Below are 19,197 nucleotides of genomic sequence, written 5' to 3'. Positions count from 1 at the left end.
CGGGCCCCATAGATTGCACTGAGGAGGGACCCAGGCGTCCGGGCCCCATAGATTTGACCGAGGAGGGACCCAGGCATCCGGGCCCCATAGATTTGACCAAGGAGGGACCCAGGCGTCCGGGCCCCATAGATTTGACCAAGGAGGGACCCAGGCGTCCGGGCCCCATAGATTGCACTGAGGAGGGACCCAGGCGTCCGGGCCCCATAGATTTGACTGAGGAGGGATCCAGGCGTCCGGGCCCCATAGATTTGAATGAGGAGGGACCCAGGCGTCCGGGCCCCATAGATTTGACTGAGGATGGACCCAGGCGTCCGGGCCCCATAGATTTGATCAAGGAGGGACCCAGGCGTCCGGGCCCCATAGATTTGACTGAGGAGGGACCCAGGCGTCCGGGCCCCATAGATTTGACTGAGGATGAACCCAGGCGTCCGGGCCCCATAGATTGCACTGAGGAGGGACCCAGGCGTCCGGGCCAGATAGATTTGACCAAGGAGGGACCCAGGCATCCGGGCCCCATAGATTTGACCAAGGAGGGACCCAGGCGTCCGGGCCCCATAGATTTGACCAAGGAGGGACCCAGGCGTCCGGGCCCCATAGATTGCACTGAGGAGGGACCCAGGCGTCCGGGCCCCATAGATTTGACCAAGGAGGGACCCAGGCATCCGGGCCCCATAGATTGCACTGAGGAGGGACCCAGGCGTCCGGGCCCCATAGATTTGACTGAGGATGGACCCAGGCGTCCGGGCCCCATAGATTGCACTGAGGAGGGACCCAGGCGTCCGGGCCCCATAGATTGCGCTAAGGAGGGACCCAGGCGTCCGGGCCCCATAGATTGCACTGAGGAGGGACCCAGGCGTCCGGGCCCCATAGATTTGACCGAGGAGGGACCCAGGTGTCCGGGCCCCATAGATTTGAGCGAGGAGGGACCCAGGCGTCCGGGCCCCATAGATTTGATCAAAGAGGGACCCAGGTGTCCGGGCCCCATAGATTGCACTGAGGAGGGACCCAGGCGTCCGGGCCCCATAGATTTGAACGCGAAGGGACCCAGGCGTCCGGCCCCCATAGATTGCACTGAGGAGGGACCCAGGCGTCCGGGCCCCATAGATTTGAGCGAGGAGGGACCCAGGCGTCCGGGCCCCATAGATTTGAATGAGGAGGGACCCAGGCGTCCGGGCCCCATAGATTGCACTGAGGAGGGACCCAGGCGTCCGGGCCCCATATATTTGAGCGAGGAGGGACCCAGGCGTCCGGGCCCCATAGATTTGAATGAGGAGGGACCCAGGCGTCCGGGCCCCATAGATTTGACCAGGAAGGGACCCAGGCGTCCGGGCCCCATAGATTGCACTGAGGAGGGACCCAGGCGTCCGGGCCCCATAGATTTGACCGAGGAGGGACCCAGGCGTCCGGGCCCCATAGATTTGATCAAGGAGGGACCCAGGCGTCCGGGCCCCATAGATTTGAACGGGGAGGGACCCAGGCGTCCGGGCCCCATAGATTGCACTGAGGAGGGACCCAGGCGTCCGGGCCCCATAGATTTGACTGTGGAGGGACCCAGGCATCCGGCCCCATAGATTTGAAAGAGGAGGGACCCAGGCGTCCGGGCCCCATAGATTTGGCCGTGGAGGGACCCAGGCGTCCGGGCCCCATAGATTGCACTGAGGAGGGACCCAGGCGTCCGGGCCCCATAGATTTGACTAAAGAGGGACCCAGGCGTCCGGGCCCCATAGATTGCACTGAGGAGGGACCCAGGCGTCTGGGCCCCATAGATTGCACTGAGGAGGGACCCAGGCGTCCGGGCCCCATAGATTGCACTGAGGAGAGACCCAGGCGTCCGGGCCCCATAGATTGCACTGATTTGGGACCCAGGCGTCCGGGCCCCATAGATTATTTCACTGAGGAGGGACCCAGGCGTCCGGGCCCCATAGATTGCACTGAGGAGGGACCCAGGCGTCCGGGCCCCATAACTTGCACTGAGGAGGGACCCAGGCGTCGGGCCCCATAGATATGAATGAGGAGGGACCCAGGCTTCCGGGCCCCATAGATTTGATCCTGGAGGGACCCAGGCGTCCGGGCCCCATAGATTCTAATGAGCAGGGACCCAGGCGTCCGGGCCCCATAGATTCCAATGAGGAGGGACCCAGGCGTCCGGGCCCCATAGATTTGACTAAAGAGGGACCCAGGCGTTCGGGCCCCATAGATTGCACTGAGGAGGGACCCAGGCGTCCGGGCCCCATAGATTTGACCGTGGAGGGACTCAGGCGTCCGGGCCCCATAGATTGCACTGAGGAGGGACCCAGGCGTCCGGGCCCCATAGATTCCACCGAGGAGGGACCCAGGCGTCCGGGCCCCATAGATTTGACTGAGGAGGGACCCAGGCGTCCGGGCCCCATAGATTTGACCGAGGAGGGACCCAGGCGTTCGGGCCCCATAGATTTGACCGAGAAGGGACCCAGGCGTCCGGGCCCCATAGATTTGACCGAGGAGGGACCCAGGCGTCCGGGCCCCATAGATTGCACTGCGGAGGGACCCAGGTGTCCGGGCCCCATAGATTTGACTGAGGAGGGACCCAGGCGTCCGGGCCCCATAACTTGCACTGAGGAGGGACCCAGGCGTTCGGGCCCCATAGATTTGAATGAGGAGGGACCCAGGCTTCCGGGCCCCATAGATTTGATCCTGGAGGGACCCAGGCGTCCGGGCCCCATAGATTCTAATGAGGAGGGACCCAGGCGTCCGGGCCCCATAGATTCCAATGAGGAGGGACCCAGGCGTCCGGGCCCCATAGATTCCAATGAGGAGGGACCCAGGCGTCCGGGCCCCATAGATTCCACCGAGGACGGACCCAGGCGTCCGGGCCCCATAGATTTCACTGAGGAGGGACCCAGGCGTCCGGGCCCCATAGATTGCACCGAGGAGGGACCCAGGCGTCCGGGCCCCATAGATTTGACCGGGAGGGACCCAGGCGTCCGGGCCCCATAGATTTGAATGAGGAGGGACCCAGGCGTCCGGGCCCCATAGATTCCAATGAGGAGGGACCCAGGCGTCCGGGCCCCATAGATTTGACTGTGGAGGGACCCAGGCTTCCGGGCCCCATAGATTTGATCCTGGAGGGACCCAGGCGTCCGGGACCCATAGATTGCAGTGAGGAGGGACCCAGGCGTCCGGGCCCCATAGATTGCACTGAGGAGGGACCCAGGCGTCCGGGCCCCATAGATTTGACCGAGGAGGGACCCAGGCGTCCGGGCCCCATAGATTAGACCGAGGAGGGACCCAGGCGTCCGGGCCCCATAGATTGCACTGAGGAGGGACCCTGTCCGGGCCCCATAGATTTGACCGAGAAGGGACCCAGGCGTCCGGGCCCCATAGATTGAAACATGGAGGGACCCAGGCGTCCGGGCCCCATAGATTAGACCGAGGAGGGACCCAGGCGTCCGGGCCCCATAGATTGCACTGAGGAGGGACCCAGGCGTCCGGGCCCCTTAGATTTGAATGAGGAGGGACCCAGGCGTCCGGGCCCCATAGATTCCAATGAAGAGGGACCCAGGCGTCCGGGCCCCATATATTGAACTGAGGAGGGACCCAGGCGTCCGGGCCCCATAGGTTTGAATGAGGAGGGACCCAGGCGTCCGGGCCCCATAGGTTTGAATGAGGAGGGACCCAGGCGTCCGGGCCCCATAGATTGCAATGAGGAGGGACCCAGGCGTCCGGGCCCCATAGATTTGACCGAGGAGGGACCCAGGCGTCCGGGCCCCATAGATTGACCGAGGAGGGACCCAGGCGTCCGGGCCCCATAGATTTGACCAAGGAGGGACCCAGGCGTTCGGGCCCCATAGATTGCACTGAGGAGGGACCCAGGCGTTCGGGCCCCATAGATTTGACTGAGGAGGGACCCAGGCGTTCGGGCCCCATAGATTTGACCAAGGAGGGACCCAGGCGTCCGGGCCCCATAGATTGCACTGAGGAGGGACCCAGGCGTCTGGGCCCCATAGATTTGACTGAGGAGGGACCCAGGCGTCCGGGCCCCATAGATTGCCCTGGGGAGGGACCCAGGCGTCCGGGGCCCCATAGATTGCCCTGGGGAGGGACCCAGGCGTCCGGGCCCCATAGATTGCCCTGGGGAGGGACCCAGGCGTCCGGGCCCCATAGATTGTACTGAGGAGGGACCCAGGCGTCCGGGCCCCATAGATTTGACTGAGGAGGGACCCAGGCGTTCGGGCCCCATAGATTTGACCAAAGAGGGACCAAGGCGTCCGGGCCCCATAGATTATTGCACTGAGGAGGGACCCAGGCATCCGGGCCCCATAGATTCCAATGAGGAGGGACCCAGGCGTCCGGGCCCCATAGATTGCACCGAGGAGGGACCCAGGCGTCCGGGACCCATTGATTGCACTGAGGAGGGACCCAGGCGTCCGGGCCCCATAGATTTGAATGAGGAGGGACCCAGGCGTCCGGGGCCCCATAGATTTGACGGAGGAGGGACCCAGGCGTCCGGGCCCCATAGATTGCACTGAGGAGGGACCCAGGCGTCCGGGCCCCATAGATTTGACCGAGGAGGGACCCAGGCATCCGGGCCCCATAGATTTGACCGATGAGGGACCCAGGCGTCCGGGCCCCATAGATTTGACCCAGGAGGGACCCAGGCGTCCGGGCCCCATAGATTTGACCGAGGAAAGACCCAGGCGTCCGGGCCCCATAGATTTGAATGAGGAGGGACCCAGGCGTCCGGGCCCCCACAGATTGCACTGAGGAGGGACCCAGGCGTCCGGGCCCCATAGATTGCACTGAGGAGGGACCCAGGCGTCCGGGCCCCATAGATTGCACTGAGGAGGGACCCAGGCGTCCGGGCCCCATAGATTGCACTGAGGATGGACCCAGGCGTCCGGGCCCCATAGATTGCACTGAGGAGGGACCCAGGCATCCGGGCCCCATAGATTTGACTGAGAAGGGACCCAGGCGTCCGGGCCCCATAGATTGCACTGAGGAGGGACCCAGGCGTCCGGGCCCCATAGATTGGACGAGGAGGGACCCAGGCGTCCGGGCCCCATAGATTGCACTGAGGAGGGACCCAGGCGTCCGGGCCCCATAGATTTGACCGAGGAGGGACCCAGGCGTCCGGGCCCCATAGATTTGACCGAGGAGGGACCCAGGCGTCCGGGCCCCATAGATTTGACCGAGGAGGGACCCAGGCGTCCGGGCCCCATAGATTTGACGGAGGAGGGACCCAGGCGTCCGGGCCCCATAGATTTGACCCTGGAGGGACCCAGGCGTCCGGGCCCCACAGATTTGACCGAGGGGGGACCCAGGCGTCCGGGCCCCATAGATCTGAATGAGGAGGGACCCAGGCGTCCGGGCCCCATAGATTGCAGTGAGGAGGGACCCAGGCGTCCGGGCCCCATAGATTATACACAGGAGGGACCCAGGCGTCCGGGCCCCATAGATTTGACCGAGGAGGGACCCAGGCGTCCGGGCCCCATAGATTTGACCGAGGATGGACCCAGGCGTCCGGGCCCCATAGATTTGACCGAGAAGGGACCCAGGCGTCCTGGCCCCATAGATTTGACAGAGGAGGGACCCAGGCGTCCGGGCCCCATAGATTTGACCGTGGAGGGACCCAGGCGTCCGGGGCCCCATAGATTGCACTGAGGAGGGACCCAGGCGTCCGGGCCCCATAACTTGCACTGAGGAGGGACCCAGGCGTCCGGGCCCCATAGATATGAATGAGGAGGGACCCAGGCTTCCGGGCCCCATAGATTTGATCCTGGAGGGACCCAGGCGTCCGGGCCCCATAGATTCTAATGAGCAGGGACCCAGGCGTCCGGGCCCCATAGATTCCAATGAGGAGGGACCCAGGCGTCCGGGCCCCATAGATTTGACTAAAGAGGGACCCAGGCGTTCGGGCCCCATAGATTGCACTGAGGAGGGACCCAGGCGTCCGGGCCCCATAGATTTGACCGTGGAGGGACTCAGGCGTCCGGGCCCCATAGATTGCACTGAGGAGGGGACCCAGGCGTCCGGGCCCCATAGATTCCACCGAGGAGGGACCCAGGCGTCCGGGCCCCATAGATTTGACTGAGGAGGGACCCAGGCGTCCGGGCCCCATAGATTTGACCGAGGAGGGACCCAGGCGTTCGGGCCCCATAGATTTGACCGAGAAGGGACCCAGGCGTCCGGGCCCCATAGATTTGACCGAGGAGGGACCCAGGCGTCCGGGCCCCATAGATTGCACTGCGGAGGGACCCAGGTGTCCGGGCCCCATAGATTTGACTGAGGAGGGACCCAGGCGTCCGGGCCCCATAACTTGCACTGAGGAGGGACCCAGGCGTTCGGGCCCCATAGATTTGAATGAGGAGGGACCCAGGCTTCCGGGCCCCATAGATTTGATCCTGGAGGGACCCAGGCGTCCGGGCCCCCATAGATTCTAATGAGGAGGGACCCAGGCGTCCGGGCCCCATAGATTCCAATGAGGAGGGACCCAGGCGTCCGGGCCCCATAGATTCCAATGAGGAGGGACCCAGGCGTCCGGGCCCCATAGATTCCACCGAGGACGGACCCAGGCGTCCGGGCCCCATAGATTTCACCGAGGAGGGACCCAGGCGTCCGGGCCCCATAGATTTGACCGGGAGGGACCCAGGCGTCCGGGCCCCATAGATTTGAATGAGGAGGGACCCAGGCGTCCGGGCCCCATAGATTCCAATGAGGAGGGACCCAGGCGTCCGGGCCCCATAGATTTGACTGTGGAGGGACCCAGGCTTCCGGGCCCCATAGATTTGATCCTGGAGGGACCCAGGGCGTCCGGGACCCATAGATTGCAGTGAGGAGGGACCCAGGCGTCCGGGCCCCATAGATTGCACTGAGGAGGGACCCAGGCATCCGGGCCCCATAGATTTGACCGAGGAGGGACCCAGGCGTCCGGGCCCCATAGATTAGACCGAGGAGGGACCCAGGCGTCCGGGCCCCATAGATTGCACTGAGGAGGGACCCAGGCGTCCGGGCCCCATAGATTTGACCGAGAAGGGACCCAGGCGTCCGGGCCCCATAGATTGCACTGAGGAGGGACCCAGGCGTCCGGGCCCCTTAGATTTGAATGAGGAGGGACCCAGGCGTCCGGGCCCCATAGATTCCAATGAAGAGGGACCCAGGCGTCCGGGCCCCATATATTGAACTGAGGAGGGACCCAGGCGTCCGGGCCCCATAGGTTTGAATGAGGAGGGACCCAGGCGTCCGGGCCCCATAGGTTTGAATGAGGAGGGACCCAGGCGTCCGGGCCCCATAGATTGCAATGAGGAGGGACCCAGGCGTCCGGGGCCCCATAGATTTGACCGAGGAGGGACCCAGGCGTCCGGGCCCCATAGATTGACCGAGGAGGGACCCAGGCGTCCGGGCCCCATAGATTTGACCAAGGAGGGACCCAGGCGTTCGGGCCCCATAGATTGCACTGAGGAGGGACCCAGGCGTTCGGGCCCCATAGATTTGACTGAGGAGGGACCCAGGCGTTCGGGCCCCATAGATTTGACCAAGGAGGGACCCAGGCGTCCGGGCCCCATAGATTGCACTGAGGAGGGACCCAGGCGTTCTGGGCCCCATAGATTTGACTGAGGAGGGACCCAGGCGTCCGGGCCCCATAGATTGCCCTGGGGAGGGACCCAGGCGTCCGGGCCCCATAGATTGCCCTGGGGAGGGACCCAGGCGTCCGGGCCCCATAGATTGTACTGAGGAGGGACCCAGGCGTCCGGGCCCCATAGATTTGACTGAGGAGGGACCCAGGCGTTCGGGCCCCATAGATTTGACCAAAGAGGGACCAAGGCGTCCGGGCCCCATAGATTATTGCACTGAGGAGGGACCCAGGCATCCGGGCCCCATAGATTCCAATGAGGAGGGACCCAGGCGTCCGGGCCCCATAGATTGCACCGAGGAGGGACCCAGGCGTCCGGGACCCATTGATTGCACTGAGGAGGGACCCAGGCGTCCGGGCCCCATAGATTTGAATGAGGAGGGACCCAGGCGTCCGGGCCCCATAGATTTGACGGAGGAGGGACCCAGGCGTCCGGGCCCCATAGATTGCACTGAGGAGGGACCCAGGCGTCCGGGCCCCATAGATTTGACCGAGGAGGGACCCAGGCATCCGGGCCCCATAGATTTGACCGATGAGGGACCCAGGCGTCCGGGCCCCATAGATTTGACCCAGGAGGGACCCAGGCGTCCGGGCCCCATAGATTTGAATGAGGAGGGACCCAGGCGTCCGGGCCCCACAGATTGCACTGAGGAGGGACCCAGGCGTCCGGGCCCCATAGATTGCACTGAGGAGGGACCCAGGCGTCCGGGCCCCATAGATTGCACTGAGGAGGGACCCAGGCGTCCGGGCCCCATAGATTGCACTGAGGATGGACCCAGGCGTCCGGGCCCCATAGATTGCACTGAGGAGGGACCCAGGCATCCGGGCCCCATAGATTTGACTGAGAAGGGACCCAGGCGTCCGGGCCCCATAGATTGCACTGAGGAGGGACCCAGGCGTCCGGGCCCCATAGATTGGACCGAGGAGGGACCCAGGCGTCCGGGCCCCATAGATTGCACTGAGGAGGGACCCAGGCGTCCGGGCCCCATAGATTTGACCGAGGAGGGACCCAGGCGTCCGGGCCCCATAGATTTGACCGAGGAGGGACCCAGGCGTCCGGGCCCCATAGATTTGACCGAGGAGGGACCCAGGCGTCCGGGCCCCATAGATTTGACGGAGGAGGGACCCAGGCGTCCGGGCCCCATAGATTTGACCCTGGAGGGACCCAGGCGTCCGGGCCCCACAGATTTGACCGAGGGGGGACCCAGGCGTCCGGGCCCCATAGATCTGAATGAGGAGGGACCCAGGCGTCCGGGCCCCATAGATTGCAGTGAGGAGGGACCCAGGCGTCCGGGCCCCATAGATTATACACAGGAGGGACCCAGGCGTCCGGGCCCCATAGATTTGACCGAGGAGGGACCCAGGCGTCCGGGCCCCATAGATTTGACCGAGGATGGACCCAGGCGTCCGGGCCCCATAGATTTCACTGAGGAGGGACCTAGGCGTTCGGGCCCCATAGATTTCACTGAGGAGGGACCCAGGCGTCCGGGCCCCATAGATTTCACTGAGGAGGGACCCAGGCGTCCTGGCCCCATAGATTTGACAGAGGAGGGACCCAGGCGTCCGGGCCCCATAGATTTGATCAAGGACGGACCCAGGCATCCGGGCCCCATAGATTTGACGAGGAGGGGACCCAGGTGTCCGGGCCCCATAGATTTGACTGAGGAGGGACCCAGGCGTCCGGGCCCCATAGATTGCACTGAGGAGGGACTCAGGCGTCCGGGCCCCATAGATTTGACTGGGGAGGGACCCAGGCGTCCGGGCCCCATAGATTTGACTGATTGGGGACCCAGGCGTCCGGGCCCCATAGATTGCACTGACGAGGGACCCAGGCGTCCGGGCCCCATAGATTGTAGTGAAGAGGGACCCAGGCGTCCGGGCCCCATAGATTGAAACATGGAGGGACCCAGGCGTCCGGGCCCCATAGACTTGAACGAGGAGGGACCCAGGCGTTCGGGCTCCATAGATTTGACCGAGGAGGGACCCAGGCATCCGGGCCCCATAGATTTGACGGAGGAGGGACCCAGGCGTCCGGGCCCCATAGATTTGACCGAGGAGGGACCCAGGCGTCCGGGCCCCATAGATTGCACTGAGGAGGGACCCAGGCGTCCGGGCCCCATAGATTGCACTGAGGAGGGACCCAGGCGTCCGGGCCCCATAGATTTGAACGAGGAGGGACCCAGGCGTCCGGGCCCCATAGATTTGACCGAGAAGGGACCCAGGCGTCCGGGCCCCATAGATTTGACCGAGAAGGGACCCAGGCGTCCGGGGCCCCATAGATTTGACCGAGGAGGGACCCAGGCGTCCGGGACCCATAGATTGCACTGAGGAGGGACCCAGGCGTCCGGGCCCCATAGATTTGACCGAGGAGGGACCCAGGTGTCCGGGCCCCATAGTTTTGGCCGAGGAGGGACCCAGGCGTCCGGGCCCCATAGATTTGAATGAGGAGGGACCCAGGCGTCCGGGCCCCATAGATTTGACCCAGGAGGGACCCAGGCGTCCGGGCCCCATAGATTTGACCGAGAAGGGACCCAGGCGTCCGGGCCCTATAGATTGCACTGAGGAGGGACCCAGGCGTCCGGGCCCCATAGATTTAACAGAGGAGGGACCCACGCGTCCGGGCCCCATAGATTGCACTGAGGAGGGACCCAGGCGTCCGGGCCCCATAGATTGCACTGAGGAGGGACCCAGGCGTCCGGGCCCCATAGATTGCACTGAGGAGGGACCCAGGCGTCCGGGCCCCATAGATTTGCCCGAGGAGGGACCCAGGCGTCCGGGCCCCATAGATTGCACTCAGGAGGGACCCAGGCGTCCGGGCCCCATAGATTGCACTGAGCAGGGACCCAGGCGTCTGGGCCCCATAGATTGCACTGAGGAGGGACCCAGCGTCCGGGCCCCATAGATTTGACCGATGAGGGACCCAGGTGTCCGGGCCCCATAGATTTGACGGAGGAGGGACCCAGGCGTCCGGGGCCCCATAGATTTGACTGAGGAGGGACCCAGGCGTCCGGGCCCCATAGATTGCACTGAGGAGGGACCCAGGCGTCCGGGCCCCATAGATTTGAATGAGGAGGGACCCAGGCGTCCGGGACCCATAGATTTGGCCAAGGAGGGACCCAGGCGTCCGGGCCCCATAGATTGCATTGATCAGGGACCCAGGCGTCCGGGCTCATAAGTGATTCATTGAGCCCCATAAGTGACTCATGGAGCCCCATAAGTGACCCATAGAGCCCCCTAAGTTGCCCCATAAGTGCCTGTTAGTGACCCCCAAGTGCCCCATAGCGACCCACATGTTCCCCATAAGTGACTAATAGAGAAAATGACACATAGTGCCCCATAAGTGACACATATAGACCCATAAGTGACCCACAGAGCCCCTCCCCCCGGACTCCTGGGTCCATCCGCCCGAACTCCTGGGTCCCCTTCCCCAGAACTCCTGGGTCCATCCCCCAGAACTCCTGGGTCCCTTCCCCAGAACTCCTGGGTCCCTTGGGCACTCCTGGGTCCCTCCTGAACTCCTGGAACCCCTGGGGCACGACTGGGTCCCTTCCCCCAGAACTCCTGGGTCCCCTCCCCCCCGAACTCCTGGGTCCCTTCCCCCAGAACTCCTGGGTCCATCCCCCCAGAACTCCTGGGTCCCTTGGGGCACTCCTGGGTCCCTCCTGAACTCCTGGGTTCTTTGGGGCATGCCTGGGTCCCTCCCCAAACCACTGGGTCCCTCCTGAACTCCTGGGTCCTCCCCGAACTCCTGGGTCCCTCCTGAACTCCTGGGTCCATTCCCCCCCGAACTCCTGGGTCCCTCGGGGCACTCCCAGATGCCTCCCGAACTCCTGGGTCCCTTCTGAACTCCTGGGTCCCTCCTGAACTCCTGGGTTCTTTGGGGCATGCCTGGGTCCCTCCCCAAACCACTGGGTCCCTTTCCTGAACTCCTGGGTCCCTCCCCCCCAGAACTCCTGGGTCCCCTCCCCCCAGAACTCCTGGGTCCATTCCCCCCAGAACTCCTGGGTCCCTCCCCCCCAGAACTCCTGGGTCCATCCCCCAGAACTCCTGGGTCCCCTCCCCCCCAGAACTCCTGGGTCCCCTCCCCCAGAACTCCTGGGTCCCTCCCCCCAGAACTCCTGGGTCCCCTCCCCCAGAACTCCTGGGTCCCTTCCCCAGAACTCCTGGGTCCCCTCCCCCCTGAACTCCTGGGTCCCCTCCCCCCGAACTCCTGGGTCCCCTCCCCCCCGAACTCCTGGGTCCCTTGGGGCACTCCTGGGTCCCTCCTGAACTCCTGGAACCCTTGGGGCACGACTGGGTCCCTCCCCCCCGAACTCCTGGGTCCATCCCCCCGAACTCCTGGGTCCATCCCCCGAGAACTCCTGGGTCCCTTCCCCCAGAACTCCTGGGTCCATCCCCCGAGAACTCCTGGGTCCCCTCCCCCCAGAACTCCTGGGTCCCTCGGGGCACTCCCAGATGCCTCCCGAACTCCTGGGTCCCTTCTGAACTCCTGGGTCCCTTGGGCACTCCTGGGTCCCTCCCCCCCAGAACTCCTGGGTCCATCCCTCCAGAACTCCTGGGTCCCTTCCCCCCGAACTCCTGGGTCCTCTCCCCCAGAACTCCTGGGTCCCCTCTGCCCAGAACTCCTGGGTCCCTTGGGGCACTCCTGGGTCCCTCCTGAACTCCTGGAAACCTTGGGGAACTCCTGGGTCCCCTGGGGCACTCCTGGGTCCCCTCCCCCCCAGAACTCCTGGGTCCCTTCCCCAGAACTCCTGGGTCCCTCCCCCCAGAACTCCTGGGTCCCCTCCCCCCCGAACTCCTGGGTCCATCCCCCCGAACTCCTGGGTCCATCCCCCGAGAACTCCTGGGTCCCTTCCCCCAGAACTCCTGGGTCCATCCCCCGAGAACTCCTGGGTCCCCCCTCCCCCCCCCGAACTCCTGGGTCCCCTCCCCCCCGAACTCCTGGGTCCCCTCCCCCCCGAACTCCTGGGTCCCTTCCCCCAGAACTCCTGGGTCCCCTCCCCCAGAACTCCTGGGTCCCTCCCCCCAGAACTCCTGGGTCCCCTCCCCCAGAACTCCTGGGTCCCTTCCCCAGAACTCCTGGGTCCCCTCCCCCCTGAACTCCTGGGTCCCCTCCCCCCCGAACTCCTGGGTCCCCTCCCCCCCGAACTCCTGGGTCCCTTGGGGCACTCCTGGGTCCCTCCTGAACTCCTGGAACCCTTGGGGCACGACTGGGTCCCTCCCCCCCGAACTCCTGGGTCCATCCCCCGAACTCCTGGGTCCATCCCCCGAGAACTCCTGGGTCCCTTCCCCCAGAACTCCTGGGTCCATCCCCCGAGAACTCCTGGGTCCCCTCCCCCCAGAACTCCTGGGTCCCCTCGGGGCACTCCCAGATGCCTCCCGAACTCCTGGGTCCCTTCTGAACTCCTGGGTCCCTTGGGGCACTCCTGGGTCCCTCCCCCCCAGAACTCCTGGGTCCATCCCTCCAGAACTCCTGGGTCCCTTCCCCCCGAACTCCTGGGTCCTCTCCCCCAGAACTCCTGGGTCCCCTCTGCCCAGAACTCCTGGGTCCCTTGGGGCACTCCTGGGTCCCTCCTGAACTCCTGGAAACCTTGGGGAACTCCTGGGTCCCCTGGGGCACTCCTGGGTCCCCTCCCCCCCAGAACTCCTGGGTCCCTTCCCCCAGAACTCCTGGGTCCCTCCCCCCAGAACTCCTGGGTCCCCTCCCCCCCGAACTCCTGGGTCCATCCCCCCGAACTCCTGGGTCCATCCCCCGAGAACTCCTGGGTCCCTTCCCCCAGAACTCCTGGGTCCATCCCCCGAGAACTCCTGGGTCCCCTCCCCCCCGAACTCCTGGGTCCCCTCCCCCCCGAACTCCTGGGTCCCCTCCCCCCCGAACTCCTGGGTCCCCTCCCATAGAACTCCTGGGTCCCCTCCCCCCGAACTCCTGGGTCCCTCCATTCAATCTGTCGCCACTTTATTGTCACCAGGGGGGGTGTGGGGGAAAGGGGGCGGGGCCAGGGGAGCAGCGGGGGCGGAGTGCTGATGAGGCGGGGGGTGACGCGGGCGATGACGTCAGCGGTGACATCAGTAGGCGTGGTTGGACACGAAGAGCGACTCGGTGGCGGCGGCGCCGGCGGAGCCGCTGGGGGTGTATTTGCCTTGGCACGCCAGGGAGTTCGCCTGGGGACACGGGGACAATGGGGACATTGGGGACATTGGGGGCAATGGGGACAATGGGGACAATGGGGGCAATGGGGACATTGGGGGCAATGGGGACATTGGGGACATTGGGGGCAATGGGGACAATGGGGGCAATGGGGGCAATGGGGACATTGGGGGCAATGGGGACATTGGGGACATTGGGGACAATGGGGGCGATGGGGACAATGGGGGGCGATGGGGACAATGGGGGCGATGGGGACAATGGGGGCAATGGGGGCAATGGGGACATTGGGGACATTGGGGACAATGGGGGCAATGGGGACAATGGGGGCAATGGGGACATTGGGGACATTGGGGACAATGGGGACATTGGGGGCAATGGGGACACTGGGGGCAATGGGGGCAATGGGGACATTGGGGGCAATGGGGGCAATGGGGGCAATGGGGTCATTGGGGACATTGGGGACAATGGGGACATTGGGGACATTGGGGGTATATGGGACAATAGGGACATTGGGGGTATATGGGACAATGGCAACAATGGGGATAACGGGGACATGGGGACAACGACAGGACATTGGGGACAATGGGGGCAAGGGGGGACAATGGGGACAAGGGGGACAATGGGGACATTGGGGGCAATGGGGACATAGGGACAATGGGGTCAATGGGGACAAGGGGGGTATATGGGACAATGGGGACATTGGGGACAATTGGGATAATGGGGACACGGGGACAACGACGGGACATTGGGGGCAATGGGGACATTGGGGGTATATGGGACAATGGGGACAATGGGGGTATATGGGACTATGGCAACAATGGGGACATGGGGACAATGGGGACACGGGGACAACGACGGGACAATGGGGACAATGGGGACAATGGGGACATTGGGGGCAATGGGGACATTGGGGGCAATGGGGACAATGGGGACAATGGGGACACAGGGACAACGACGGGACATTGGGGGCAATGGGGACATTGGGGGCAATGGGGGTATATGGGACTATGGCAACAATGGGGACAACGGGGACATGGGGACAACGACGGGACGTTGGGGACAATGGGGACATTGGGGACAATGGGGTCAATGGGGGTATATGGGACAATGGGGACATTGGGGACAATTGGGATAATGGGGACATTGGGGAACAATGGGGACATTGGGGGCAATGGGACAATGGCAACAATGGGGATAACGGGGACATGGGGACAACGACGGGACATTGGGGACAATGGGGGCAAGGGGGACAATGGGGACAATGGGGACATTGGGGGCAATGGGGATAACGGGGACAATGGGGACAAGGGGGGTATATGGGACAATGGGGGCAATAGGGGTATATGGGACTATGGCAACAATGGGGACAATGGGGACAATGGGGACATGGGGACAATGGGGACATGGGGACAATGGGGACACTCAGACATTGGTGACAACGGGGACAACGCGGCTAACGAGGACAATGGGGACAACGGGAATATTGGGGACAATGGACACTAGGGGACACTAGGGGACAATGGGGACACGGGGTGACAACGGGGACAAGCCCTGGGGGGGCAGCTGTGGGGCGACACCGCTCGGACACACGTGACAAGCAGGGACACGGTGACAACCGCGACGTCCCCCGGGTGCCACCCCCCGCACCCACCGTGACATTGACGCCATTGGGGTGACAATGACACTGACACCATTGACATGGACGTGACGTAGTCGGCAGCGACTCGTTCTCCTCCCATCCCCATGTCCCCCCATGTCCCCATGTCCCCATGTCTCCCCACGTCCCCATGTCCCCCCAATGTCCCCATGTCCCCCCCAATGTCCCCATGTCCCCCCAATGTCCCCACGTCCCCCAATGTCCCCACGTCCCCCAATGTCCCATGTCCCCCAATGTCCCCACGTCCCCCCAATGTCCCCGTGTCCCCCCAATGTCCCCATGTCCCCCAATGTCCCCATGTCCCCCCACGTCCCCACGTCCCCCAATGTCCCCGCTATGTCCCCATGTCCCCCCTATGTCCCCATGTCCCCCCTATGTCCCCATGGACGACCCACCTTGACATTGATGACACTGGGTTGACAATGACATTGACACCATTGACTTGACGTAGTCGGCAGCGACTCGTTCTCCTCCCATCCCCATGTCCCCCCATGTCCCCATGTCCCCCATGTCCCCCCATGTCCCCGTGTCCCCCCCATGCCCAACGTGTCCCCAACCTCCCCATGTCCCCATGGATGACCCACCTTGACATTGATCACATTGAGTTGACGATGACATTGACACCATTGACATGGACGTGACGTAGTCGGCAGCGACTCGTTCTCCTCCCATCCCCATGTCCCCCCATGTCCCATGTCCCCCAATGTCCCCATGTCCCCCCACGTCCCCATGTCCCTCAATGTCCCCATGTCCCCCCAATGTCCCCATGTCCCCATGGACGACCCACCTTGACATTGATGACATTGGGTTGACGATGACATTGACACCATTGACTTGACGTAGTCGGCAGCGACTCGTTCTCCTCCCATCCCCGTGTCCCCCCTTGTCCCCATGTCCCCCAATGTCCCCATGTGCCCCAACGTCCCCATGTCCCCCCAATGTCCCCACGTCCCCACACGTCCCCATGTCCCCCCACCTCCCAATATCCCCATGGACGACCCACCTTGACATTGATGACACTGGGTTGACGATGACATTGACACCATTGACTTGACGTAGTCGGCAGCGACTCGTTCTCCTCCCATCCCCGTGTCCCCACCATGTCCCATGTCCCCCAATGTCCCCACGTCCCCCAATGTCCCCATGTCCCCCCACATCCCCATGTCCCCCCAATGTCCCCATGTCCCCATGGACGACCCACCTTGACATTGATGACATTGAGTTGACGATGACGTTGACACCATTGACATTGACTTGACGTAGTCGGCAGCGACTCGTTCTCCTCCCATCCCCGTGTCCCCCCACGTCCCCATGTCCCCCAATGTCCCCACGTCCCCCAATGTCCCCATGTCCCCCCACATCCCCATGTCCCCCCAATGTCCCCATGTCCCCATGGACGACCCACCTTGACATTGATGACATTGAGTTGACGATGACGTTGACACCATTGACATTGACTTGACGTAGTCGGCAGCGACTCGTTCTCCTCCCATCCCCGTGTCCCCCCACGTCCCCATGTCCCCCAATGTCCCCACGTCCCCCAATGTCCCCATGTCCCCCAACGTCCCCACGTCCCCCAACGTCCCCATGTCCCCCCAATGTCCCCATGTCCCCCCACATCCCCATGTCCCCCCAATGTCCCCATGTCCCCATGTCCCCCAACCTCCCAACGGACGACCCACCTTGACATTGATCACATTGAGTTGACGATGACATTGACACCATTGACATTGACTTGACGTAGTCGGCAGCGACTCGTTCTCCTCCCATCCCCATGTCCCATGTCCCCCAATGTCCCCATGTCCCCCCAATGTCCCCATGTCCCCCAACCTCCCAACATCCCCATGGACGACCCACCTTGACATTCCCAATATTGAGTTGACGATGACATTGACACCATTGACATTGACTTGACGTAGTCGGCAGCGACTCGTTCTCCTCCCATCCCCGTGTCCCCCCACGTCCCCATGTCCCCCAATGTCCCCACGTCCCCCAATGTCCCCACGTCCCCCAACGTCCCCACGTCCCCCAACGTCCCCATGTCCCCCCAATGTCCCCCATGTCCCCCCACATCCCCATGTCCCCCCAATGTCCCCATGTCCCCCCACATCCCCATATCCCCCCACCTCCCAATATCCCCATGGACGACCCACCTTGACATTGATGACACTGGGTTGACGATGACATTGACACCATTGACTTGATGTAGTCGGCAGCGACTCGTTCTCCTCCCATCCCCATGTCCCCACCATGTCCCATGTCCCCCAATGTCCCCATGTCCCCCCACGTCCCCATGTCCCCCAACCTCCCAACATCCCCATGGACGACCCACCTTTACATTCCCAATATTGAGTTGACGATGACGTTGACACCATTGACATTGACTTGACGTAGTCGGCAGCGACTCGTTCTCCTCCCATCCCCATGTCCCCACCATGTCCCATGTCCCCCAATGTCCCCACGTCCCCCAATGTCCCCACGTCCCCCAATGTCCCCACGTCCCCCAATGTCCCCACGTCCCCCAACGTCCCCATGTCCCCATGGACGACCCACCTTGACATTGATGACATTGACACCATTGACATTGACTTGACGTAGTCGGCAGCGACTCGTTCTCCTCCCATCCCCGTGTCCCCCCACGTCCCCATGTCCCCGTGTCCCCCAATGTCCCCACGTCCCCCAATGTCCCCACGTCCCCCAATGTCCCCATGTCCCCCAATGTCCCCGGTGCCGTACCAGGGCCCGTTTGACGTACTCCTCCTGGGCGGCCTTGGTGTTGTCCTTCTTGCCGGCCCAGGCGCGCAGGGCGGACGCCTGCAGCGCGCGCCCGTAGGAGAAGGTGAGCGCCCACGGGCGCAGCAGCGGGCAGCGGTTGATGGCGTTGAGGTTGATGGACGCCTCCTCCTCGCTCTGCCCGCCCGACAGGAACGTGATGCCTGCGGGACACGGGGGCGGGGTCAGCGGGGTGGGGGGGACACGGGGGCGGGGTCAGCGTGGGGACATGGGGATGGAGATGGGGACAGCATGGGGACGTGGCCATGGGGACACAGGGACGGGATGGGGACACCATGGGGACACCACGGGGACATGGGATAGAGATGGGGACACCATGGGGATGGGGACACCATGGGGATGGAGATGGGGACACCATGGGGACACCATAGGGATGGGGACACCATGGAGACATGGGGATGGGGACACCATGGGGATGGGGACACCATGGGGATGGAGATGGGGACACCATGGAGACATGGGGATGGGGGACACCATGGGGATGGGGACACCATGGGGATGGGGACACCATGGGGGATGGAGATGGGGACACCATGGGGACACCATGGGGACACCATGGGGATGGGGACACCATGGGGATGGGGACACCATGGGGATGGGGACACCATGGGGATGGAGATAGGGACACCAAGGGGACATGGGGGATGGAGATGGGGACACCATGGGGACGTGGCCATGGGGACACAGGGACGGGATGGGGACACCATGGGGACATGGGGATGGGGACACCATGGGGACACCACGGGGACATGGGGATAGAGATGGGGACACCATGGGGACACCATGGGGATGGGGACACCATGGGGATGGGGACACCATGGAAATAGAGATGGGGACACCATGGGGATATGGGGATGGGGACACCACGGGGACATGGGGATGGGGACACCATGGGGATGGGGACACCATGGGGATGGGGACACCCTGGGGACATGGGGATAGAAATGGGGACACCATGGGGATGGGGACACCATGGAGATGGGGACACCA

General features: G+C 63.8%; 1 protein-coding gene across 1 annotated transcript; it reads right to left on the bottom strand.

The window, feature by feature from the left end:
• Window positions 1–13,548: 13,548 nt before the first annotated feature.
• Window positions 13,549–18,402, bottom strand: LOC135577948 (fructose-bisphosphate aldolase A-like; the record flags this gene model as incomplete). The annotated part of the gene is made up of 2 exons (XM_065048094.1): window positions 13,549–13,771; window positions 18,151–18,402. Coding segments are annotated over 2 exons (348 nt in total), but the record flags the coding sequence as incomplete, so codon positions are not given.
• Window positions 18,403–19,197: the final 795 nt, after the last annotated feature.

Source organism: Columba livia, unplaced genomic scaffold (assembly GCF_036013475.1).
Source record: "Columba livia isolate bColLiv1 breed racing homer unplaced genomic scaffold, bColLiv1.pat.W.v2 Scaffold_202, whole genome shotgun sequence".
In the NCBI taxonomy this organism is placed as follows: Eukaryota; Metazoa; Chordata; class Aves; order Columbiformes; family Columbidae; genus Columba; species Columba livia.
Note: the sequence above shows the minus strand (reverse complement) of the source record. Positions and strands in the feature narration are given on the sequence as shown.